This window comes from Kogia breviceps, chromosome 2 (genome assembly GCF_026419965.1).
Source record: "Kogia breviceps isolate mKogBre1 chromosome 2, mKogBre1 haplotype 1, whole genome shotgun sequence".
NCBI classification, from domain to species: domain Eukaryota; kingdom Metazoa; phylum Chordata; class Mammalia; order Artiodactyla; family Physeteridae; genus Kogia; species Kogia breviceps.
This window is the reverse complement of record NC_081311.1, coordinates 70,072,504-70,100,000: the sequence shown is the minus strand read 5'-3', so window position 1 is coordinate 70,100,000 and position 27,497 is coordinate 70,072,504. Positions and strand designations below refer to the sequence as shown.

At 39.2% G+C, this 27,497-nt stretch overlaps 1 protein-coding gene across 4 annotated transcripts in view; it reads left to right on the top strand.

Annotated features, from left to right (window-relative positions):
• Positions 1 to 27,497, top strand: part of REEP3 (receptor accessory protein 3) — a 98,805-nt gene that overhangs the window by 52,035 nt on the left and 19,273 nt on the right. For all 4 annotated transcript variants that reach the window (XM_067025538.1, XM_067025537.1, XM_059055383.2 and 1 more), the window contains 3 exons: positions 23,532 to 23,608; positions 26,006 to 26,126; positions 26,300 to 26,413. In XM_067025538.1, the coding sequence (XP_066881639.1) occupies positions 23,541 to 23,608; positions 26,006 to 26,126; positions 26,300 to 26,413 (303 nt within the window). In that variant the 5' untranslated portion in view covers positions 23,532 to 23,540. The remainder of the gene's footprint in view (positions 1 to 23,531; positions 23,609 to 26,005; positions 26,127 to 26,299; positions 26,414 to 27,497) is intronic.

The following is a 27,497-nucleotide window of genomic DNA, read 5'->3' as shown; positions in this document are numbered from 1 at the left end:
TAAGGCAGGAATGGTACCAGATTAGAAAAGTAAATGAGGATTCTATCTTCACGAAAAAGTTGAAAGAGCTTTCACAACCAGCCAATGAATATGCCTCTGGTTAATTCCAAGGTAGATCTTCAGGGGCCACAATTATATGGATATTTTCTAAGAGCAATGAGGCAGCTTAACCAGTACTAGGTAGGGCAGGACCCATAAGCAGCTAAATCAACCGTGATCAAAATGGTTAAAGACGAAATGAGAAGTTTTTGAAAGTTCTGTATAGTCTTGTCAGTTCTTTAAATATTTCCAACCTAAATTTACTTCCGACAAAAAAAAAATTTTTTTTAAGTGTTTTACTAAAGGTAGCAAATCTTTTTCTGGATGGTCTGGTTTTGTTTTTTTTTTTTTTTTGGCCGACAAAAATTTTGAATATCATTTTCTTGCTGAGTCTCACCTAAACTTAGTCATCCAGTTTTACCTTTGACTTATAGAAGTTTTATCAAAACTCTGTTCTCACAAAGTTCTCTTGTGTGGTAATCCCATCCAAATTTGCTTTGCATATGGTAGTTTCTTAGTAAAATTAGCCTTCTTAAAATTCCCCTGTTACATTTTTAATAGTCTTTTATACTATCTGTATTGTATTTGTATATGTGTTTGTGTTTGTCTTCCCCACCAGATAAGTTCCATAGAGAGTTTTGTTGCTTTGTTAATTGCTATATTCCTGTACCTAGAACAGTACATGTTACATAGTAGGTACTCAATGTTTTTTTAATGAGTGAAGGAAAAAAGAAAGAAGAGTTGACTTCTAAGTCTATAAGAAATATTAAATAGTGTTTCAAGAGCATGTACATTTCTTCAGTGGATTAGTCTAGTTTCTTAGCTTTGATTCTACTGAGTTAAGGAGTACACAGTCCAATCTGACTTATCCCTAAACCCAGTTACTTTGTCGTGTTTGGTTGTTACCTAAATTCTACTGATACCTACTTCAAAATTACTTTCAGAAAGCAAACATTTTTTATTAATTTACTTCTTCAAACCCTAACTACTACCATTCCCCTTAAGCCTGCAAATAGTAGATTGCACCTGATAAAACAGATGCTGCATTCAAATCAAAACAAATGGAAAGTGCTGTGTATTTTGGCAACCTTCCTTTCTTCCTTTGCCTATTTTTAAAACGGAGCTTTCCTAGGATATAATTTCCTGTATAGTGTGGCTGATATGGCCTACTTAAAGTCTTTCAGTCTTGCAGTAATTGAAATGTAAACTCACTGAAGAATTAGAATGGTTTTGCAAATTTTTTCAAGCTTATACCGTCTCATGACTTGAAAATAGAGTGTTTACTTCCAAGTCGTGTATAATTGCTGTCACTTTTCTAGGAAAACAGTGTTCTTGCTCTAAGAATGTTGGAGAAAGTGGCAATGAAAAAGACTGGCTAAAAGCACTTACAAATCAAAATCAGACATTTGGTCCCGAGGTTTACTATGAGCAAGAACAAAGAACAGGGAAAACTCTGGGAGATTACTTTTTTAAAGGCCCTCTAAAACACTGTTGACTTGGCTTTTGAAAGTGACCTAATTTGTGACTGAATATTTGGGTGATATGAAGTGAACAAATATGCTACATGCTAGTTCTACAGTTCTTGTCAGTTGGTAAAATCTGAAGTTGTCTACTAATTCTGTCTACTAGATAGAAGTTTGTCTACTAGTTATAAGGGAAAAAACATAGTGAAAAAACATAGTAAAGAACTTTTCTTTATTGTCAAAAGTGCTCCCCAGGCATCTTTTCATATTTTGGATTAAAAATACTCATTTGATTAAAAGGTTTTAATAATTTGGGAAGTGTAAAGATTAACTTACTGATTAAAGGGGGATTTTTAAAAAAATTTTTGAAAATTAGTTTTGTCAGGCCACATTGCTATCTGTTTATTTTCTTTTCTGATCTACTTTTTTTAAAAATTTATTTATTTTTATTTTTGGCTGCCTTAGGTCTTTGTTGCTGCGTGCGGGCTTTCTCTAGTTGCGGCGAGCAGGAGCTACTCTTCGTGGCAGTTCGCGGGCATCTCACTGGGTTGCTTCTCTTGTTGCAGAGCACGGGCTTTAGGCACGTGGGCTTCAGTAGTTGTGGCACGTGGGCTCCATAGTTGTGGCGCACAGGCTTAGTTGCTCCACGGCATGTGGGATCTTCCCGGACCAGGGCTCGAACCCGTGTCCCCTGCACTGGCAGGCGGATTCTTTTTTTTTTTTTTTTTTTTTTCAGTACGCGGGCCTCTCACTGTTGTGGCCACTCCCGTTGCGGAGCACAGTCTCCGGATGCGCAGGCTCAGCAGCCATGGCTCACGGGCCTAGCTGCTCCACGGCATGTGGGGTCTTCCCAGACTGAGGCATGAACCTGTGTCCCCTGCATCGGCAGGCGGATTCTTAACCACTGCCACCAGGGAAGTCCTGATCTACTTTTAATTTAGTTTTTGCTTTTATAAAACCTGTACTTATTTATAATTTTTAAATCAAACAGTTGTCCAAGGCTTATTATGAAAAACAGCACCTCCCCACCCTCCTCATGCCTATTTCTAACTCTAGAGGCAACTACTTTCAGTTCTTTTATCCGGATCCTTTAGTATTTATTTCCACATCTAAATACATGCTCATATTGCTGCTTCTTAATTTTTCAGAGGGATCTCATCAGTTGACTTCCTTCTATTAAAGATGATTTAATAGGTACCCGATGTCACTGTATACTTGCATAATTTCCCTGTAGCCTCCCAGTGTCATTAGGTTGTAATTTGGGTTGGATCAGTGTTCAGTCTTTACATTATTGAGGCTAAGTTAGAAAGAAGCAACAGAATATAAAGAACCATCTAGAACCAGGCTGCTTGTCTTATCATCTTGGCCCTATCCCTTACTAGCTGTATCTTTAAACAAGTTATTTATTTATTTATTTGGCTGTATCGGGTCTTAGTTGCAACATGCAGGATCTTCATTGCAGCACGCGGGCTCCTCTCTAGTTGTGGTGTGGCAAGCAGGCTCCAGAGCACACAGGCTCAGTAGTTGTGGCACGCGGGCTCCAGAGCACGCAGGCTTAGTTGATCCGCGTCATGTGGGATCTCAGTTCCCTGACCAGGGATTGAACCCACGTCCCCTGCATTGGAAGGCAGATTCTTAACCACTGGACCACCAGGGAAGTCCCTGAATTGCCTCAATTTCCTTATCTGGAAAATGAGAACAGTAGTAGTACTTACCTCCTCAGGTGGTTGTGAGGATTATATGAGTTAATGAACACAAAGCATTTAAATCAGTACCTGTTATATAAGATTTTTCACGATGTAAACACTCTTTGCATCTGATCCCTATAGTATCCTACCATGACCATTCTTTTTCTGCCCAGTAGTTTGTTTTCCCTGGTATTGTCTTGTTTTTTTTGTTTTGTTTTATTCACTTCTTTGGTATCTTCTGTTCTCATTGCAAGTTTAGACCCAAACTCTGTAAAAGTTGTGTGAATTTCTTCTCAGTGCATTCTCATCTGTTAGATATTCTGGACTGGCTCTTTTTTAAAAAATTTTATTTATTTATTTATTTTTGGCTGTGTTGGGTCTTCATTTCTGTGCATGGGCTTTCTCTAGTTGTGGCAAGCAGGGGCCACTCTTCATCACGGTGCGTGGGCCTTTCACTGTCACAGCCTCTCTTGTTGTGGAGCACAAGCTCCAGACGCGCAGGCTCAGTAGTTGTGGCTCATGGGATCTAGAGCTCAGGCTTAGTAGTTGTGACTCACGGGCCCAGTTGCCCCACGGCATGTGGGATCTTCCCAGACCAGGGCTCTGGACTGGCTCTTGTCTTAGATCCTCAGATTTCTTAATCTCCTGTTTTCCTCTTTCTTATTTTACTTCCTCATTTTGATGCAATGCCTTCTTCCCGAGAAGGCTTTTTGAGAGGTAGATTTTTTTTGAGATGATAGGCTGGAAATAATTCTCCTTCAGAATTTCCTTCAGAATTTTGTCTTTTAGCTTCTTGTATTGCTGTGCAGACGTCTGAAGGCATTCTGATTCTTACCTGCTTGTGGGATCTTTTCTATGTCCCCATTGTTTTAAAATTTCATGGTGACATGCCTCAGTGTGAGCCAATTATAATCAACTTTGCTAAACCCTCAGTAGTCTCTTTTAATCTGGGAATCCTTTGTTTTTCAGCTCAGGGAAATTTGGTTAAAATTATTTCTTTATGACTTTCTCCACTTCATTTTCACTGTTCTATCTGGGATTCCTTTTATTCAGTTAGAAAGCCATTTGGACTGATTCTCTAATTTTTTTAAATCTTTTTTTCTTCTCTTTCCTATCTTTTTCTTTTTTGCTCTATTTTATGGTAGAGTTCCTCAATTTTATCCTCTCTTATGTGTTTAATTTCTTTTTTTTTTTTTTTTTTTTTTTTTGCGGTACGTGGGCCTCTCACTGCTGTGGCCTCTCCCGTTGCGGGGCACAGGCTCTGGACGCGCAGGCTCAGCGGCCATGGCTCACGGGCCTAGCCGCTCCGCGGCATGTGGGATCTTCCCGGATCGGGGCACGAACCCGTATCCCCTGCATCGGCAGGTGGACTCTCAACCACTGCGCCACCAGGGAAGCCCCTATGTGTTTAATTTCTAAGAGCTCCTTTTATTCTCTGAATGTTCCCTTTTTCGATAGCGCCCTATTCTTACTTTGTTTAAAATAACTTCCTTTTTGTCTGAGGATATGAATGATTTCTTTTTATACATGTTCTTTCTACAGTCTCTGTCCTTTGAATTCTGGTTTTTTTGTTTGTTTCGATCTCTGTTTTTCATGTATGATTTTCTCAAATGTTGGATGATCCTTGGTTCTTTGCTTATATTTGAGTATTGTAATGAAAAGCTGATTCAAAGTCCTATACCCATGAAGAGGCTTGCTGAAGGTGGTCTGACTAGGCAATTAAATTTGTTCCTAGGACTGCCATAAGGAAGTGCCACAAACTGAGTGTCTTAAAACAATAGAAATGTATTGTCTCACCGTTCTGGTGACTAGATGTGGACAGGGCCACATTCCCTCTGAAACCTGTTGAGAATCCTTTCTTGCCTGTTTCTAGCTTCTGGTGGTTGCCAACAGTCCTTGGTGTTCCTTATTTTTCAGCTGCTCCACTTCAGTCTCTGCCTCTATTATCATATGATGTTCTCCCCTCCTGTGTCTTTGTCTCTGAGTCTCTCTTCTTCCTCTTTTAAGGACACCAGTCATACTGGGTTAAGGGACTACCATACCCCAGTATGACCTCATCCTAACTAACTATATCTTCAGTGACCCTATTTCCAAATGAGGTCACATTCTGAGGGTTAGAACTTTGTATTAGCCTTCTCAGGCTACCATAACTAAATGCTACATACCGAATAGCTTCAACAACATAAATTTATTTTCTCACAATTCTGTAGGCTGCAAATCCAAGATTAAGGTGCCATCAGGGTTGGTTTTTGGTGACACCTCAAGGAAGCTTATAGACCTTCTCTCTGTGTCCTCATATGACCTTTCCTCTGTGCATGCATGGAAGGAGATATCTCTGGTGTCTCTTACCTTTCTTATAAGGACACTAGTTCTATTGAATTAGGGCCCCATTCTTACGACCTCATGTAATCTTAATCACCACCTTAAAGTTCCTGTCTCCAAATACAGTTACTCTGGGGGTTAGGGCTTCAACCTGTGAATTTTAGGGGGACAGAATTCAGTCTATAACAGACTTCAACATATCTTTCTGGGGGACACATCTCAACGCATAACAATCATTTCCTTAAAAAATTATCAATGTCTATATCTTTAGGTGTTTTCTTTTGTGCCAGGCAGATTCTTCAGAGAAGACTCTTCCATTCTGAAAGGTACTTGGTTGCTGGCATTCTGGTGGGAAAATAAGGGTTGGGGGCCCTCAGTATTTTATAAACTTTTACTTAATCCCTATTAGCTCTACTCTCAGCTGTGCCAGAGATTTGCAAATCCAGCGATCCTCTGATTCACCCTTTCCAGAGAATAAGCCTCAGGGTCCTGCTAGGGGAGGGAGGGGCATCACCACACAGCTGAAGAGGGGGGACGTCTAGGGGCCCATCTGCTCCTTACAGGTCTCGTTACAGCCATCCTTCTTTTGCCTTTTTTGCCAAGAATTGTGTTACCAATTTTTGAGCCTTTGGGAAGCTCTGAAGTGTAAAGTTGGGCTGCTTCTCAGCTTTTCCTACTGTCCACTTATTATTCAGTTTTCTCAGGTCTTCTGAGTCAGTTACTACTCAGCCATTTCCTTCTTGGGTCCAAAAATGTTGACGCTCTCTTCTCTTCTATATTTTTCTGGACTTAGGTGTTTTTGAAAAATCACTTTACTGTTGCTTTAAAGAGATTTGTGGTGGGGAATGCAATTAAATGTGTGTATTCATTCTACTATCTTTACCTATATTTCCATATTGACTTTGTGAGTGGTATACTTGTGGTTGATTTATACTGTAATATCAAATAAGACTTGTTTTACCATTAACTTTGGTTTTTAAAATGTGTTCGCATAGGAGATAGGTTTAAAGTAGTAATACATGTTATCATTTTTTCAATCCTTGACAATTTTAAAATTCAATTTTAGCTGACATGCAATGAATACATGTATATCTTGTTTTGAGTTATAATTGTTCACAAATCAAGTTGTGATAAAATCACTGTTTCTACTTGAGACAGTTAAAAAAATCACTTGGGATAGTTCATTATTCTTTAATGAACTGTCATTAAATCAACTTACATTTACTTAAAGTAGGTGATGAGTATGCTTTGTAAACTTAATTTTTTCTGTTGGGTTTACATATTTTACACATAGTGCATGTTAGTATGTAACTTCACTGCTCGCAGTAATTGATGCTGTTATAATTATCAAGTGACTTTACTCTTCCTTATGTCTTCTAAAAACAATTTCTTCATGATCATCTTAGGATCATTACAGTGGATCCACTTCAGGAAACAAGTGTTAAATTTGAATTAAGGTTATATAATTGGGGGGTGTTAAATGAAAGCCTAACACAGTTCCTTTAACATTTTAAGATGTGGGGAATTCCCTGGCAGGCCAGTGGTTAGGACTGTCCTTCCACTGCTGGGGGCCTGGGTTCGATCCCTGGTTGGCCAAAAAAAAAAGCAGCTAAAATTTTAAAATATGAATTAGAGTACCCCTTGACCTTTAGGAAGTAAGTTGAAAGCATTCCAACAATTTTCACACTAAGATGGAGCTAGCCAACCACAGCTGTCTTGTCCTTTTCTAGCTTCCAATGGAAATGCTTTGCAAAACCTACGGGAAGAAAAAAATTCTCATGGTAACATTTAAACCTAACAGGCTAAGTCAGGCTTTTGCTAATATCTAGGAAGACTTTTACTAACTGTAGTGCCAATGGCAATAGATTTTTAAAAACAGGGACAGAAACTGTTGTTTCCATTAAAGGAGATGTTGTTAAGCAGTAAATTGGAGGGAGACCTAGCCACCTCCACCCTAATACCTAGTGATGGAACAGCTTAAAATCATAAAAGCTACAGCAACCAAAAAGCTCAACTGCCACCACCTTCTCTGCAGGAGAACTGTGTTCAGAGGCAGCCAATGTTCTGCCTCCCCCGTATCTGTTCAGAAACTGTTACCTCACTACTTTGAAGAAAACCCCCAATAAGTTCCAAAAGGGAGAAATAATGAGTACAAGAGAAGTTCAAAAGTGCAGTACTAGACGAATTCAAAAATAAAAATGATAGTCATACATATTACAATTTATATTCTTCAGTGTAATAGCTTTAAACGCCTTTAGTTTGAACAGGAGGGAAGAATAATGAAACATTCAACTCACAAAGCTAGAGGAATATCAGAATTAAAGGAATCTGTAAAGAAAGTAAGATGAATGAAATTGCAATAAAAAAGCAGAAATAAAAATAAAAACAAAACCAAAAGAATTACAGTATCTAAGAGTTGTTCCCTTCAGTGAGTCTAATAAGATAAACACTTGAAATAGCTTAAGGTATGGAGAAGACTAGAAAAAGGATTGACAAAATAAACAAGAAAGGGTTTAAGCAAGCAATGCTAAACTTAAGTGACAGAAAATTAAGACTGTATAATGGAGGGCTTTACATGAATGCATAATATAGTTCTTTCTAAAATTTTAGAATAAATTATTTTTGGACCTAGAGAGTGTCATACAGAGTGAAGTAAGTCAGAAAGAGAAAAACAAATATTGTGTATTAACACATGTATGTAGAATCTAGAAAAATGGTATAGATGACCTTAACTGCCAAGCAGAAATAGAGACACAGATGTAAAAAACAAATGTATGGATATGAAGGGGGAAAGGGGTGGTGTGGGAGGAATTGAGAGATTGGGAGTGACACATATACACTATTGATACTATGTATAAAATAGACAACTGATGGGAACATACTATAGCACAGGGAACTCTACTTAATGCACTGCAGTGTCCTAAGTGGAGGGAATATATGTATATGTATGGCTGATTCATTTTGCTGTGCAGTAGAGGCTGACACAACGTTGTAAAGCAACTATCCCCCAATAAAAAATGATTTTTAAAAAATAAGTAAATAAAATAAAAATGGAATGTTTTCTAGTAACGTAGGATATACCTATCCTTTTCATCTAAAGTTTACATTATTTAAGCAGAGAAGTTTCCTCTTTTACACAACACCAGGATCTACCTGTGGAATGTTCAGATATATACATCATCTTCCCATTATGTAATTTTAGTGCTTCAACTACAGCTGTAATAATCAGACTGTCAGCCAGATTGCCATCACACTGTGAAAGGTCCTCCTAAAAATACAAAAGCTAGAGCTGTCCCTGAAGATTTTAGCTAAGTAAGAAAAATAAAATCTTTCAGAAAACCTCATGTAATTTTCAAAGCTCATGAGAGAGATGTTACTTCAGAAATGTAAGAGATTGTAAAAAGATGAAGTTCTTTTGAAAAACTGTAAAAATTTAAAATATATTGAATTATACAAATATATGAAATTTTGTCTATCTCTTGTCTATCAGGATAAATATAGACTGATTCCTTTTTTTTTTAAACCACAGATACAAACTCTGCAGGTAAAATGAAAAAATTCATCAAAAGGTCTTGAAAAGTCACAGAAGTAGATTGAGTTGAGTAATTTTATTTTAAAATATGATATTAACTTCCAGAGGTTTTCAGTAGCATCTTTTAAGTGAAAATCTAATTCAGTTTTATTATGTTATATTCTTCTTAAGAAGATTGTCAGAATAAATTATTAGAACCAATTAAGGACGTTTTTGCGAATGACATGTTGTTTGACTATAATTTCAGCCTACTCATCAATGTTCTTACTTTCTCTCTGTAGGAGGCAGATTTAGATTTACTCCTTTTTTTTGTTTTGTTTCTGTTTTTTTTTTTTGTGGTACGCGGGCCTCTCACCGCTGTGGCCTCTCCCGTCATGGAGCACAGGCTCCAGACGCGCAGGCTCAGCGGCCATGGCTCACGGGCCCTCCCGGACCAGGGCACGAACCCGTGTCCCCTGCATCAGCAGGCGGACTCTCAACCACTGCGCCACCAGGGAAGCCCCTAGATTTACTCCTAAGGAGAAGAATCTAAGGGCACTTCCACCTTGGGGAGAGAGAGAGTTTCCATCGAGTGGTAAGCGTCCAGATAGCTCCAGGCTCTTAGGATGAGTAGACAACAGGGACATTCCACATGGAACTTCTGGGTAGAAGAGCCTGTAGGCTACCCCTTCCCTGGGTAGTTTACTCAAAGCTTTTCTCTGTTCAACTGATAGCCATAAACAATGCCTCTGAGAAGTAGGCTAAAGACTCAGTTCCTTCTATTTTTTTCAGGGTTTTTTTTTGTTTTTTTTTTTTTGTAATGATGATGTGCCTAAATAGTGTTATGAAAAAAGGTACATTTTAACTGTTTACATCTAATAAATTATCATGCAAAACTGAGTTCATCTTTTCTCCAAACCCAAGGCTCTTCTTACATTCTTTTCATGAATGATACCACCTCCTTCTAAGTGATATTTTCAGAAAAAAACACAGAGCAGCCTCCCGCTGCAGTGCTTCTCAAATTTGAGGAGCATTGGAATCCCTTTGGGATCTTGCTAAAATGCAGATTCTGATTTAGTAGTTCTGGCCTGGGCTTGAGAGTCTGCATTTCCGGCAGGTGCCCAGATGATGCCAATGCTACTGGCCTGTAGACCGCATTTCAGGTAGCAAGAATTTTGTGCATGTTCTCAAGTCTGCTTACATGTTAAAAACTTATGGAGCTTGCCTTTTAAACACCTAGTTGCCCTCTCTGCATGTGATGATGGGGCCTAGGAATCTACATAATTTATTTTAATCCCCAAGTAATTCTTATCTATAGCCAAATCGAAAAGCATTGATTAAGAGGTATCTTACTGTATTGTGAAAAGTGAATAATTACCACGTTGTGCTTTTTTTAGTATAAGTTTATGTAGGCAGATGGGCACGAAATAACAAATAGTTTGTTTTAGAAAACATCTGTATGTAAATGGAGTAGCAACTTATCATATAAAAATAATATTTTAACAAAATTAACCATATAATACTATTAAGGGGGTAAGGATATTGAGTTGGACTTTCTCCTAGCTTCCATGTTGTAGGGCTGGCCATACACAAAATTTCTACATCAGTGAAGTTTTTCTTGAGAATCATCCACCTTTCTTTCTGTACTTTTCCTCCCACTTTTTTCTTCCTCTCATTGTGTTTACTTGGGGTCTTCATACTATCCTGCACTCTGGCACACATCTATCCCTTCCTTACCCCAACTATCCAGTGCTCTGTAACTTGCCTCTCTCTCCATTCACCCAAATGTGAACCTCAGTTCTCTGTGTGAGGCTGGCTGCACATGCTTTTAAAGGTAAGTAATTTGATAACACAGACTCACTTTCAGTCATGACAGATTTATTCTTCCTGGAGCTTTTGGTGTTGTTTTTTTTTTTTTTTACCAGTCTTTGCTTTTCGAGAAGATGCTGTTTTCCCATGTGGTATAAAGGCTGGCTCTTACTGTTTGAATGGTTATTGTATGTTAAAGCATGCTGTTCAGCCTATAACATAAAGCTACAACTTGTATATAGAAAGTGGTATCTTACCTAAAGAAGGAAAATTTTCGTTTACTGTGTCAGTCATAGTCCCACTGGTCACCTGGAGAAAAGAGCATACCTTTTAGTGGCTAGGTTAGTTCACTTGTGGAAATAGCAAGGTGGAATTGACCATGTGAAGATGCATGAGGAACTGGAGGACCTAGGTGCCTAAGAAGTGGTGCCAAAAAAAAAAAAAGGGGCTTCCCTGGTGGCGCAGTGGTTGAGAGTCCACCTGCCAATGCAGGGGACGCGGGTTCGTGCCCCGGTCTGGGAGGATCCCACATGCCGCGGAGCGGCTGGGCCCGTGAGCCATGGCCGCTGAGCCTGCGTGTCCGGAGCCTGTGCTCTGCAACGGGAGACGCCACAACAGTGAGAGGCCCGCGTACTGCAAAAAAAAAAAAAAAAAAAAAGAAGTGGTGCCAGCCCTTGGGAATGCCTCAAATAGTTAATGTAATGGGCCAAGACTTTGGGAACACTAAGGGAATAAAGAAGGTAGGATGACAATCTAGCATGGAAACATGACAATTAGGATGGCCATTGAGCCCCGTTTACTCCTCTCTGTCTGGATAGGCTCTGTCCCAGGCTAAAATCTTGAGAAATTCTGTGTGGTTCTATCAAAAGTGGAATGGTGTCTCTGTTAGATATTTATTATCTCACATAAATCAATAGGACTTTAAATAATACAAAAAGTGAAGTGCAAATTCTCAGCCAGTGTGGATGCAGAGAGTTATTTTGAACTAAAGAGGTCATTCCTTCCTAAATTCTGCTCCCGGGAACAGTTCCTGTAAGCAATTCCTGCTTTTTACATCTTCTTTTCAACACCCCTTTTAAATTAATTATCATCTAGTTTTTAAACATTTTTGCCCTTTTTCCTTCTCTCAAGTTTCTCAAACTACTGAGGGTCATGGATGAGATACATGGGGCTTCTGTGATTCAAGAACATTGAGGAAGACCAAGGCAGTCTTGTGAAAGAGTAGCCATTTCTAGTTACAATCTGTCCCATTTTAATTGATTTTAACACCAGATACATCTGTATAATGTGAGGCTTTCTTCCTGAGAACAACAGGATATTCTGTGAGGTCTTTGGCAGTGACGTCTGGAAACTGCAGGTAAACCATGTTGTTGCAAGTTCAGCATCTGAAAGTATAACCGACTCCCAAATATCCAAGTCCTGGAAAGCTATAAAGTGAAGACAGTGGGGCAGTGAGGGAAGAAGTACCCCAAAGTCAAGGAAGTCCAAATCAATCCTCGTCTAACATATTCACCTCCAACGCATGCTCCCTCTTTTTAAAGAAAAAAAAAAACCAAAAAACTATTTCAACCAAGGTCTCTATTCACTGTGGATTGAAATTCAACTAGCTTATTTTCAAGCATGCTTCTAACTTAGCACAGCTCTGGGAAAAATCCCATAATTGAGCCATCTGGGTTGGATAAAAGAGGGAGTTTTTCTGTTTGATTTCTCACATTTTGTTCCTTTGTTTTTAATGGGGAAAAATCATTATGAAGTAACCAAATTATTGCATAATGTTAGTGAAACAGGAGAAATCTTTTCAACTCGATACTGTTTCCAAAGAAATCTCTATTAGAAGATCTGTCTGTTGTCTCTGAAATGTGGTATAGAATGAGTGTTTTGGGTGAACTGACTTGAGGGAATAACTAATAATGGTCAGAAAATAAAGTTCTCTTTGGGTGGTCTGAAATCCAGCAGTGTTTATTTCTTTTCAGATTCAGCAAGGATTTTTTTCCAGTGAAGCATATTTTAGCATTTTATGCCCTGGATTTACTTAGTGTGGTTATAATTGAAATCATTAGGCATGTGTAATTTTTCATTTTTTCTTAAAAACCAGCATTAATTGCTTTATGATTCAAAGAATCTGAAATTAAGAGACATTGGAAAGATGTTTAATCTCTGAAAACTTTTAAAACAACTTTGACAAAATAGACATGCTGTATGTTATAAATTGCTGTTTGCAGTCCAGAGTTACTTGTTTGAATCTTACATCAATTCAGATCTTAAAATTAAGAAACTGCTAAGTAAAAGGCTCCCCCTATGTTTGCTTTACTAGGCACAGGGGTGCTAGGTCCTGGGAACATGATGAACAAGACAATTTCAGTCCCTATTGGTTGTTAGGGTCAAAAAGCAGAGGCAGATGTTATACAAACCATTTCACAGATATGCCACAAAGAGAAAGTAGTGTGCACAAAAATTATATATGACCTTTGGAGGGGCGTAGAGGCACTTAGGGAAGGCTTTCCTTTGGAAATGAAGAAATTTCATTCATACAAGGCATATATATATATATATAATATATTAAAAATATTAGTAGTTATATGCTGGATCCAACACACAAGTGCTGGCGATCACTTATTATTATCCTTTTATATGTCTTCTTTTACTCATTCCCTCCTATGAAAGCTTCTTGGGGGTAGGAATGCCTTGACATCTAGGTTTATGACTATTTTATGTCAACGGGTTTTGTTTGTAATAGGCGCTGAGTAATATTTGTCAAATTAATACATCACCTTTTTCTTTCATTGTGCAAGTATCATTTAGTACAGTTATATCTTTTAACACAGGGGTCCCCAACCCCTGGGCAGCAGACTGGTACCGGTCCACGGCCTGTTAGGAGCCCAGCCGCACACCAGGAGGTGAGCGGCCGGTGAGGGAGCGAAGCTTCATCTGCCACTCCCCATTACTCGCTTTACTGCCTGAACCATCCCCCACCCCTGTCCGTGGAAAAAGTGCCTTCCATGAAACCGGTCCCTGGCGCCAAAAATGTTGGGGACCGCTCCTTTAACATACATCGTTGTTAATATCATTGCTGTCATAATATCACAATGCTCATAGCATATTAAGAATAACATATAAAGATACAATTTAAGAAAAAGGCTTTTTAATTAATACGCCCCAACCACTATATTCCATAACTCTTGCAAATCTATAGCAACGAGCCTCCCACCAGAACATGATATTCCCGTATATAAATAAGCCTATGCATTGGTCTCAACTTCTGTGATGGAAATCATGAGGATTATTTTACAGTCACAGTTCACTTTTTGTTTGTTTTATTTGTTTGTCCTGGGATCTAAATCAATTTCATAAAAATTTTGTCTGACGGGTCTCCCTGGTGGCGCAGTGGTTGAGAGTCCGCCTGCCGATGCAGGGGACACGGGTTCGTGCTCCGGTCCGGGAAGATCCCACATGCCGCGGAGCGGCTGGGCCCTTGAGCCATGGCCGCTGAGCCTTCGTGTCCGGAGCATGTGCTCCGCAGCGGGAGAGGCCACAACAGTGAGAGGCCCGTGTACCACAAAAAAAAAAAAAAATTTTGTCTGAGAATGTTAAATCATAAAAACTTGTTTTGTTGAAAAATGTTTAAAACCCATGAAATGAGGCCTACTTTTCTTTTGGCATCAGGGGTAGGTAAATGCATACCTATTAAATGGAGCATGGTCTTTTGATAGTAAATTTAACCTATGAGTATGTTCATTTTACAGTATTCACTCAGGCTTAAACTATCCTAATTCCTTTCAGAGAATAAAGCAAGAACACTATCACATGACTGTCTGCATTTCCGAAATGCTAAGTCTTTATAAAAGCCTTATGGATTTTGAGTAATAAAGCAAGTGCTGGCTTGTTAAGTAGAATAATCTGATCCATGCACTATGTAAACCAGAATGTAATTTTATAAAGATACTATGGTTTTATATCACAGTTGACTCCATAATTTTCAGAAGAACTTGCCTAATTACAGGAGTATATTTTCTTAGAAAATAAATTCATTTGGATATTTAAATGATTTTAACATTCTATTTGAGTGATCTTCTATTTATAAATATTTTTTTTTTTTTTTTTTTGTGGTACGCGGGCCTCTCACTGTTGTGGCCTCTCCCGTTGCGGAGCACAGGCTCCGGACGCGCAGGCTCAGCGGCCATGGCTCACGGGCCCAGCCACTCGGCAGCACGTGGGATCTTCCCGAACCGGGGCACGAACCCGTGTCCCCTGCATCGGCAGGCGGATTCTCAACCACTGCTCCACCAGGGAAGCCCCAATATTTTATTTTTAATTAAAACATTCATCACATTTCTCTAGTCATGAAACATATAGTGGGTAAAGTGTCCCAAAATTGATAAATGATTGCCATTTCATTGTGACCACTTCAAAAGAACTTTATTACCAAATAATTAGGGAATATGGAAATTATATTCTTGCTTATAAGTTAGCCCAGGTCACTAATTCATTAAATAAATATTTTTGAGCGTTTCTTTCATACCAGGCACTGTAGTAGGCATTAGGTGTACTCCTGGGAAAGAAAACAAAGCAAAGTAGGCAAAATAGACCATTGAACAACTTTTTTCATGTAGTCTTCCCACCGACTTTTATGCATTTTATTTTTGGGATATCTTGGCCTACCACTCAGAATATAATGACTTTAAACTTTATGCATATTTCTAACAAGCTTATTTATCTGATTCCTTGGCCTATTGAAGGTAGCAGGGGATTGCCTTAAGTCACATATACTGACAATACAGATGATAACAAATTCACCCAGAAGCCACGCTTGCCAAAGGATCACAGTGATAATTTGAAATAGTATTTCTCTGGCTCTGCCCCAATCTGCTACATGAGAATATCAGTCTAGCCTATCCTCCAGTTTCTTCCCCAGTACTTCTGAGAGTCCCCTGGGGATATCTCAGCCAGAGTTTCTTAAAAGGATAGTCCTCTTCTCCATTTCCAGATCACTGTGGTAGTAGTACCCACCACTGCCAACCAGGGCATTAGCTATGTCACAGATGGCAGCCAACGGCGCTGTGACCAATGTTCACCTAGTTCTGGAACCACGGCTACTATGGCCTTGCTCTCTCACTCTCCATAGAGATTAGAGGATAGCCTTTTATATTAGGGTAGGCTAAGCTGCTATAATTACAAAATGCGAAGAAAAAAACTGCAACGGCTGAGGGAATACAGAAATGTTTTTCTCTCTCACATGACCGTCCAGGTTAGTGTTGACTTCAGCAAGAAATGTTTCTCAAGCAACCGTGTAAGAACTAGGGCCCTGTCCACCTTGAACAAATAGATTCCAAGGTTGCTCTGCCCCCTGCCCTCCCAGCCGCAGGAAGGGAGAGAGCCTGGGGGGGAGACCCAGCCCTACTCAAAAGCCTCAACTAAGATTCTGTCGGCAAGAACAGGACACATGGCCCTTCCTCCCTCAGAGGTTAGGCTGAGAAGCACCGGGCCTGGCTGGGCCACTCCCCAGCCGCCACTCCGTTATTCTGTCTTTTTATGGACAGCAAGCTGTCACCTCTACCCCTGTCTTATTTCACCATCCTAGACCTTTCTTTGCAGCCCCCTAGCTCTGACACCCAGAGCAGTGGCGAGCATCCTTGGTCACATAACCTCTTCCATCTCTACACTAGTCAGGTCTTTTTCCATCCATATAGACAACTTTTAAAAACCTTTACTACTCTTTTCAAGTCCACTCTCCTTCCCACCCATCCCCAGCCTTAAAAGATGACCTGCCCTCCTGCTGCAGAGTAAAGATAGAGGTCCTCAGCTATGAACCACTTCAGCCCTCTTCCCAACATGGCCACTCTTCTTTTCTTTTCCTTCTATCCCAGAGGAAGATGCATCCCTGCTTCTTTTTTTTCTTTTTATTTTTTTATTTATTTTTTTATTTTTTTTTTTCTTTTTATTTTTTTAAACATTTATTTATTTGGTTGGTTGGTTGGTTGCACCAGGTCTTAGCTGTGGCACGTGGGCTTCTTAGTTGTGGCATGCAAACACTTAGTTGCGGCATGCATGTGGGATCTAGTTCCGTGACCAGGGATCGAACCTTGGTCCCCTGCATTGGGAGAGTGGAGTCTTACCCACCCTGCCACCAGGGAAGTCTCCCTGCCTCTTTCTTTATCCCACTCTTCTTTCTAATATTATTCTTGTCTGTCTCATTCAAGATCTTGTTTCATTAAGTATTCCTGCTTTCTCATAATTTGAGTCTCATTATCTCTCCAGTAAAATGTTCAGTCCTTGAGGCTGTACACATGCTTTCCTTTTGCATCATGCTATTTTTTATTTCCCCTTTTTTTCTTTTTAAACCAGGTCTCTTAAAAGACTCCTCTATATTTTTTTTTTTTTTTTTTTTTTTTTTTTGCGGTACGCGGGCCTCTCACTGCTGTGGCCTCTCCCGTTGCGGAGCACAGGCTCCGGACACGCAGGCCCAGCGGCCACGGCTCACGGGCCCAGCCGCTCCGCGGCATGCGGGATCCTCCCGGACCAGGGCACGAACCCGCGTCTCCTGCATCGGCAGGCGGATTCTCAACCACTGCGCCACCAGGGAAGCCCGACTCCTCTATATTTAATTGTCATGTCTTTACCTCTTGTCTACTGTCCAACCTTTTGCAGTCCTGACGTAAAGGAGCACACTAAGCTCTGTGAAGCCCCATATTCATGCAACAATTCATATGTTTATTGAGCACCTTCTCTGCAGGCACAGAGGATTTAGTAGTGAAAAAAATTAAAGTCTTTATCCTCTTGGAGTTTACATTCTAGTAAGGAAAGGCAGGAAAAAAATTGAATATTTGTTAGATGTGTCTATGATATGTGATATGTGCTAAAGAGTAAAATAAGTCATGATAAGGGAGTTAGAACGACATTGTTATTTTAAACAAGTGGTCAGGAAAGGCCTCTCGGATAAATATTTGAGCAGAGACCTGAAGCAAGTGAGAAAGCTGTCCACATGGATAACTGAGGGAAGAGCATTTCAACAAGGAAATAGCATGTACTAAGGCCCTGAGGCAGGATCATTACCGTACACAAGAAGGACAGTAAAGGGCCAATGTGACTGGAGCAGAGCAGGGGAAGGAGGAAGAGGAGAAGATGAGGCCAGAGAGGCAGCTGGTGCCAGATCCACAGGGCCTTGTAGGCTGAGGTAAGAATTCTGAGGGGGGCCATCAGAGGGGTTTGAGAAAAGGAATGACCTGCTCATTAAGGAGACACTCAGTGATGTGCGCAAAAGACCCAAAAAAGCAGAGTGATCAGTTAGGACACTATAAGGATAATCCAGACAGGAGATCATGGTCATCTGCACTGGGGAGATGTCTGTGGAAGGGGTGAGAAATGACTTTGATTCCTGTGTTTCTAAGAGCTGACAGGCTGAATAGCGCTGGGACCTACCACCTGCCCCTCCTGGGGAGTTTCTTCCCCACACTCCACCTTGCTCTGCCTCACTTAGGGCCCAGGAGGCCGATCCTTACAGGCTGCATTATGTCTGACTTCCCTTTGGGTTTGGCTCATGAGAGGCTCCTGCAGAAGATCAGAAGGCAGGGTGAGCATGAAGTCAAAGTACTGGTCTCCCTGCTTCCTCCCTGCCACCACAGATAGGCTGTGACTGTCTCCTTGAGGCTACAGCTGTCCCCTACGGTTACCCTGTCTGGATCCCATGAAACCTTTCCCTGTCCTCCCTTCCTCACACCAAGGGGATAACGTCAGTTCCTGCTGTCTCTAGCTCAAGGGTGAACTACTATCCTTTGTTGATTTTCCTGAACCTCACCCACAACTTTATAAATAGTCCCTTTAATAAGCTTTCCTCAAACTCTTGTGCTCTTGACTCATACTGGGAACTAGGGCATCTAATGTAGTAAAAACAGACCGTTTTTAAAATCACTGTTATTTACTTGTTTTTCGCCCCAGTAAAATGTTAACTCCTTGAGGACAGAAGCTGTTATATTCCTGTTTCTACTCCCATGATGTGAAGTAGGTAGGGTTTGCTACAGTTGTGTCAATGAGTGTTATATATAATGAGCCCACCAGAGTCCTTAGGAATAGTCTAAATTATGTTTGATATGAAAGATTAATCAAAAGTAGGATGTGTGTGTGTGTGTGTCCATCTTAGTGCTTTTAGGTATAAGCTCCACCTTGCTGGATAATTGAATTCCCTGGAATCAAAGAGAATTTTAAGAAAAAGCTGAGTAGCTTTCTTATTACTTATTGTTCTCATGAAGATATCTAAACAACAGTTTTGTTGATTTTACCAATTGTTTCTGAACTGGAAAGAAATAGTATTTGTTCCCACTATCTTAAGAACATAAATTTTTTTTCCCAGTAATTTTAAAGGTAGATTGTGGTTTATTACAGACCTGTTAAGTTACAGTCTTTTATTTGCATAACATTTTAATGACACTTATTTCTATTATATTTGGTTATATACAATCATAATATTATCAATATGATTGTTTTCCTACTAGTTTTTTTGTTTTAGTATTGCATTTTGTTATTGATGTTTTCTGTCGATCTAAAGAATATTTTATCTCCACATATTTATAATTCTAATTTTTATCTAATTTTTTTTCCTTCCTTCCTTCCCTTCCTCCCTCCCACCCTCCTTCCTTCCTTCCTTCGTTCCTTTCTTCCTCCCTTCTTTTCTTTCTCTCCTTGACTTCTTTCTGTTATTTCCTTTGGGCTAGACCTTAAACAGTAGGCTGAGCAGCATTGAGGTATAGTTCTAGTGAAAGCTTTGCTGAGTAATCATTTGGTATAAAATCCCAACCATTAATAGAAAAAAGAAGGCAATATCTTTTCAAGGTTAACTTTCTTTGTGCTTGTTCCCATGAATAACACACACTCATTGAATTCATTTAATTATTACCTCGACTCAACTATATTTAAGGTCCATCTTTCTAATGAGGACAACAAAAAAATCCATAAGTTTGTGAGAGCAGATTGTCAAAGAATATATTCATTAAAGATCAATTAGAACCATGGAGTTTTGCTTATATAAAATTGTAGCCGATACCTCAGGAAAATGTCTAGGAATACCCTATTGAGTATATAGTGTGTTGTTTTTTAAGAAGATAGAGCCTTCTTTTTCTTCTTTTCTCCCTTTTTTTATTTTTGGCATTATTACGTATTCTCACAACCTAAATAAATTTTTTTCTTTTTAGAGATAAATGTTATATACGTGAAAGTACTTATTTATTTGGTGGGGTTTAAAATGAATTTGAAAACTGAATTAACACTTGACTTTACGGAAGCCAGGGTGCTTTTGAAACCTGTGGAACTGTAGCAGCTCTAGTCTATTTGAGAAGTAGTCTTTCAGGGAGTATCACCAAACATTAGCTATCTGTGCAGTTCCTTTCACCTCTGCTCAACCCTATTAACAGGTAAATTATGACTATTTGTGTGGTATCTTTTATCGTTGTTATCCATTTGGAAGATCACAACCATAATGACGGTTGTTAAACAGTAAAATAATGAAAATATAAAATAATGAAAAATAACAAGCGTTGACTTAAATCATTTATTTTTCTGAAAGTTTCCTAAAGTTCCTATGAGAGAGACCATTTAACTCAAGCCACCACTTTCCCAGGAGAGAAGGGGTAAAGTTTACACTGAAATCCCCAGGCTGAGTACTGGAGAGGGAAGAGAGAACTGAAAAGATTGGTCTGATGGCAGCTGCTTGTTTGAAAATTTGCCTGGTTCAGGCTTCAAAGTAGACTGTGCCACCTGCGCCCATTTCCCAGCTTGGCGACCTTGCCCAGCGTGCTTACTTTGGCCCTCGGTAAAATGAGGGGAGTTCGCCAGGTTGCTTACTTTCGAACTCTGCCCCATGGAGCAGTAGGGTTTCCTGGAGTTTCCTCAAGAGTCTGACAGTGGGTAGAATGGGAGGACCAACCAGAGCTGGTTTTTTTGTAATTGTTTTACAATTTTTTTCAATAAAGGCTCATTTAGTTCAAAAAACTTGATCGCCACCAAGGTCCCTTCTAGCACAATGAAAGTGCGTTGTTTTGTTTGCAGGGTTTTTTTTCCTTCATTTCTTTTTGAGGGGATAACCTTGTGAATACAGTTGAACGGTAAAAGTACGAAATTACTGTTTGATTTGGAAAAGCTAAATGAATGAACTCATGTGAGAGCTTCACTTTCCTTTAAATAGAAAGGGGCGGGGAGAAAAAACACATAGGATTTTAGCCCTGGAAGAAAATCCCCATATTGGGACAAAAGCTTGGAACTGGCAGCAGTGAGGGATTTAAGATAACTCATGAAAAGTGAAAAACTAAAGAGAATATTTGGTCTAACTTTCTTTTTAAATTTGAGATGATAATCTTATAAATCAATTTCATTGTATTTTAAATAGAGATAACGTGCCCTACTATTTGCTTCGGGCAATTTTCTAAGCTCTTGGGTAAATTATTATGCATATGTCACAACACATTGCTTCAAAAGTTATTCATGGCTATTACTAATTGATTTCTCCATGTACATAGAAAACTGTTAAAGCTACCTGAGTTATATAGTTCCTTATTGTTTATGGAATACCCAAACAAGCATCTGTATTAAAACTAAATAGGTCAATTTTCTAGCTAATTATAGAGACCTAATTTTTGGTTTTTTTGTCATCTTATTGGGTTGAGAACAAGGGAAGTAGTGGTTATTCTTGGACCTCACATTCAGCAATTCCTCACATTTCTTTCTGTACGTGGCACAATTGGTTAATAGCACCAATTCCAGAGTCAGGCAGCTTGAATAAGTCATTTTACCTCTCTTTGCCACCGTTTCCTTATAATCATATAATTATGTTTTCTACTTCATAATGTTGTTGTGGGGATAAGTGAATTAATATATGTCATGCACTTAGTACAGTCCCTGGCCTATAGTTGGCATGGTTTTGTGTATTATTGTTAGCCATTATTATATTATTGAGAAAGCAGAGTTGGTTTTTTTTTTACATCTTTATTGGAGTATAATTGCTTTACAATGGTGTGTTAGTTTCTGCTGTATAACAAAATGAATCAGCTATACGTATACATATATCCCCATATCCCCTCCCTCTTGCGTCTCCCTCCCTCCCACCCTCCCTATCCCATCCCTCTAGGTGGTCACAAAGCACCGAGCTGATCTCCCTGTGCTATACAGCTGCTTCCCACTAGCTATCTGTTTTACATTTGGTAGTGTATATATGTCCGTGCTACTCTCTCACTTCGTCCCAGCTTATCCTTCCCCCTCCCTGTGTCCTCAAGTCCATTCTCTACGTTTGCATCTTTATTCCTGTCCTGCCCCTAGGTTCTTCAGAACCTTTTTTTTTTTTTTTTTTTTAGATTCCATATATATGTGTTAGCGTACGGTATTTGTTTTTCTCCTTCTGACTTACTTCACTCTGTATGACAGACTCTGGGTCCATCCACCTCACTACAAATAACTCAATTTTGTTTCTTTTTATGGCTGAGTAATATTCCTTTGTATATATGTACCACATCTTCTTTATCCATTCATCTATCGATGGACACCTAGGTTGAAAAGCAGAGATTTTAACCCTTAAGGAAAATCCAACCTACATGAGAGATGAGAGTTGTGCTTAGGAAGGTGGAAAGGTATATTCTCACTCATTTGTGAGAATGAGTTCAAGATAAAATTAATATGGCAGCATTCCATGAAAAGGATTGGTACAGAGATACCAGAGTCTTGAGGACCTTTTAGGATGCTCTATTCCAGGCAAGAGGTAAAAATGTCCTGAACTGCTGTCTTAGTTCTTTCAGGCTGCTATAACAAAAATACCATAGTCTAGGTGGTTTATAAACAACAGAAATTTATTCTCACAGTTTAGGAGGCTGAGAAGTCCAAGATCAAAGTGCCAGCAGACCCCATGTCTGGTGAGGGCCCACTTCCCAGTTTATGATGGCTATCTTCTTGCTATGTCCTCACATGGTGGAAGAGCAGAGAGAGCTCTCTGGGGTCTCTTTTATAAGGACACCATTCACATTCATGAGGACACTACCCTCATGACCTAAAAACCTCCCAAAGGCCCTATCTTCTAGTACACATTCAGGGTTAGGATTTCAGCATATGAATTTTGAGGGGACACAAACATTTGGTCTATTGCAACTGCTCTCGTGGTATTGGAGTAGAAGGAAAAGGATACGTGAAAGATTACAGGCTTATGTTTAGGGCAAGAGGAAGAAGACACAAACCTTAGACTTTCAAAGTGGTTGACTAGCATTATGGATGTAACAAACCCAGGATTGTTCTTTGGTTTCCGAATAGTTTCTATATATTGAGAAATAAGGAATGCAAAATTTAAAAGACTAATAAAGATTAAATGTGGTCATTTCATATACTATATGATTTGTATAATAATTAAATAGCTAGTAATCTTCATAAGGGAGCATGTAGATAAGATCTTTTAAAGAATTTTCTTCCAGTTAAGAAAAACATGTCCTGTTTTTTCAATTCTCTCATTTTGGTTCCTACATTATATTGTATCAAGCCTAGAGATTTGTTATTCTTTGATTCTTATATCCCAAGACTACTGATGTCATGATGTGAGGAACTCAGGCATAAAACCTGTTGAGAATTAAACCATCGCCTTCTGCATTTAATCCAACATACTATATGTGATATATACAGTTTTTCAGAGTTGCAAATAACTTTGGTCTATTATTCCATATGTATTTCTATTGTTTCCAGGTTCGATGGATGATGTACTGGATTGTCTTTGCTCTCTATACTGTGATTGAAACAGTAGCAGATCAGACAGTTGCTTGGTAAGTTCTAGTGTTGACAAAAGGCCAGACTATAGACACTTTATCAGGTGTCCTGAGTTCTTATTCTGCTCTGGCTGTTAACTGAGTGAATTTGATCAATCTACCTAATTATCCATGGTATCATTTTCTTCATCTGATTTCCCCACAAGAACATTACTTTCCTTATGAAATCCCCCAGATGAAGGCAGCCCATCCTCCCCACATGCCCCTCCCTGCCCATCTCCCACACACCTCCCACTACCTTGGAATAGAGAAAACTTGGTTGTTATTATCTTTTTTCCACACTGATGACTTCAGACTATTTTTTCTTGACTACTTCCTAAATGACTCCTCTTTTGAGGCCCACAGCATCTGGTTTTAGCACTCCCTCCCCATCCTTAAAAGTCTCATCTACAAACATTCAAACTGGATGACATCAAATCCATACAGAAACACCCCCCAACACCAGCTCCTTGACTGCTCTATTCCAAACAGCATGGGGCAAAATTAAAGCATGTTTATATCCTCAAGGATTTAACATTTTACTGAGGAGCAATACTTAACGGAACAACTTCAATCTCCTTGTGCTGTATTTCAGTAGTGTATTTCCATCTACACCTTTCCATCACTTGGAGAAATCCTCCTTTCAAACTCTTTAAACTTTTACTACCTTGCCACTATCTTCAACCGCCTTTGCTGCACAAACCTTCATCCTAAATTAGCCCAGCAATTGCTTTTCTTTGCTTCTTTACCCAGGCTACCAGTTGAGCTGAAAAAAATCAATCAGCTGCTCATATTGGTATCAGTTTGAAAGTCACCATTCCTTTTATTTGCTTTTGGTCAGTGGCTACTTCCATTCCCTCCTGTATCTGTTTCCAACATTCAACTGTTCTCTGCTTAAATTGTCTTTCTGACTTTGCTATTCTCATCATATTCTCATAGCACGCTAGGTCACATTGGATTGCTAGGAAAAAACAGAAGTCATCAGACTTAAATGTTCTTAACAACCTGCCTTTATTTATCATCTTCTCTGTATCTGCATCGATGTTTGTCTTCCTCCCTCTGTCCCACAGCTCATTTATTTACCTGTTATGTTTTGGTGTAGGGGTTTGGGGAGGGTTGTTTGTTTGTTTGTTTTTAAGTGGCAGAACACAGATTCCAAGCCATGCTAGGTCTCTTAAATTTCAATGCTCTCTCTTTAAAGACTTCTATTTTTTTTTCTGATTGCAGATGTAGCATATATACACTATTAAAAAGTAAACAACGTAGAAAAAGCTTGCCACGAGCAATGATAGTCCAGAAACTCCTCTGTAACTGCACTGTGCAGAGACCCTTTGTAGACTACACAAGTGTCATTGCTCACTGGCCCCTGCCCATCTGTCTCATCAGAAGAGCCCAGATTTTTTTTTACCATGTATCTTAGTACTTCGTGTACCACAAGATGCCGGTCCCCTCATGATGTATTAGTTAACTTTTGCTGTGGCAACAAACAACCCTAAAAGCACAATGGGTTAGAAAAGCAAACATTCATTTCTTGCTCAAGCTATATGAGGACAAATGGTTGGCTGCAACTTTGCTGGGTCAGCTCAGTCTTAAGTGTCTTCTTGTTCAAGGACCAAGGCTGAAGAAGCAGCTGTTCTCGTGGCAGAAAGCAAAAGTTGAAAGCAAGAGGTTGGGGGTGTTGAGGTGAGGGAGTCAAAGGGCATTTAAAGTGTCTCCTTGCATGTGACATATGTCACACTCACATTCTGTTGCCCAAAGCAGGTCACATGGCTAAAGCCATGGTCATTGCTTGAGGAAGTGTATTCAGCCTACCGAGAAGGCACTGAAGAATCAAGTGGGAAGGGGCATGGGTATATTACCCTAATTCCCAGGTTACCACATGGCAATTCCATTCTCCTTTCAAGTGAACAGTTTAGGTCTGTCAAGTGCTATAGTTCTGGCCAAATGAAATTGGAGGGGACGTTTTCTGGGAGTTCTAAGGAAAGGAGATGTGTATATGGGGTAACACTGTACACTTGGCGCTTATAAAGGTGACTCCTGATGCTTGGCGGTGTGTCCAGGTAATGCCATGACAGCTACACTCTGCAGACAGGGTGGGTGTACCTTACTATACTGGTTATAAATGCTATTAATGCCCTCTCTGAACGGCCACAGTCAGTTTGGCAGCTTGGCTGTGCTTGTCTAAAAGGAGCAATCTTGTACTAGAAGGTGTGAATCACTCTGGGGGTCAGGTTGCTCTGATCTGTATAGTTAATGAGATTTTGTCAATTCAAACATGGTTGTTTCACTGATTACGACTTTTTACATGTGAAAACTTAACCCAGTGACTGAACTTTGTAAAAAGCTTTTTTTGCCATTTCCTCATGGTCTGCACTTTATTTTCACTGGCGTTTTTTTCTAATTTTTTCTCATTAGGTTCCCTCTGTACTATGAGCTTAAGATTGCTTTTGTCATATGGCTGCTCTCTCCCTATACCAAAGGAGCAAGTTTAATATATAGAAAATTCCTTCATCCACTACTTTCTTCAAAGGAAAGGGTAAGATATACAGATTATTTCCACAAATCACTTGTTAGAAATGTATATCATCACATGCTATATGCTATAAAATGAGTGAAACTATTATGTTAAGGGGGAGAAGTCCCAGTTTTCAGCTTCTTGACACTCTTTTTAAATAAAATTAATATTTATAGGTTTGTTTTTTTTTCTAGGAGATTGATGATTATATTGTACAAGCAAAGGAACGAGGCTATGAGACTATGGTAAACTTTGGGCGGCAAGGTTTAAATTTAGCAGCTACTGCTGCTGTCACTGCAGCGGTGAAGGTAATTCTTTATTTACCTTTTTTTTTTAAATCCAGTGTTGCATTGTCAATGAATAAAGTAGGATGGCTTTTTACTTCAGATCATTATAAAACTTTGGCACAAATTTACCTTCTGTTTATTTCTGTAATACTAGAAAAAAAGCAAGTAGATTATTTTAAAGGCATTTTAACATGTGTTTTCTATAACTGTTGGATATTTTGAAACTCTTAATTGATGACAAAGTGAGAGCTAGTTAGTAAGTAAAACATACTGGAAAATGTCATTTTGTCATAATTTTCCTACTTTATAACCTTAAAAGAGTTTTGAGTAAATCACCTTTAGTAAAGATGACCATTCTTTCTTTCTCTGTCTTTGGTGTTTTTTCCCTCTCTCCATGGCAATATCTTGCTAGGATTTCTGGCTTACTTCTGCACCCATACTTCAACCAGTTTGAGGTAACTGATTATTCAAAATAAGGCATGAAAAATTTCTGTTCTTAAAACTTAAGATTTTACTTAGCCAATTACTAATGTCATGTGTTGTGTTTTGCAAGCCAAATTATCAAAGGAATGCCTTCTGTGAAAATTCGCATTATGGCTCTTGGATTTCTTTTGCATGTAGTAATTAGTGTGGTTTATTTTAAATACCATAGCTTAATTGGTTTTGGTGTGTAGTATATGGAAGGAAAATAGGTTTCAGATCCAGAAAGTGCTGAGTGTGACTTTCTAAGTACCATCGGTGATTTACTTCTCAATTGGGAGGATGGTGAGGCGGAGAAAATGAGGTGGAAGAGAACTAAAGTCCTCATCTGCTGTATATGAAAGTAGAGGTTTTAAAGTGGTTGCCTGCAGGGGGATGGAGAGAAGGGGACCGAGGGCTTCTTGCTTCCTTTTGTTACAAAATTTAGCATTATTTAACTTTACAAATGAAGTACTTGTATTTATTTATACCCCAAAGAAGATGCTTTCTGAGTTTTCCATACTTAAAAGCAACATTCAACGTGATTCTATGGTAAAAACTAAAAATTAACTTTCGACATCAAAAATTGCTTAGAAAATATAGACATTTTAGAACATTGTTTCAGGAAACATAGAAGCACACAAAT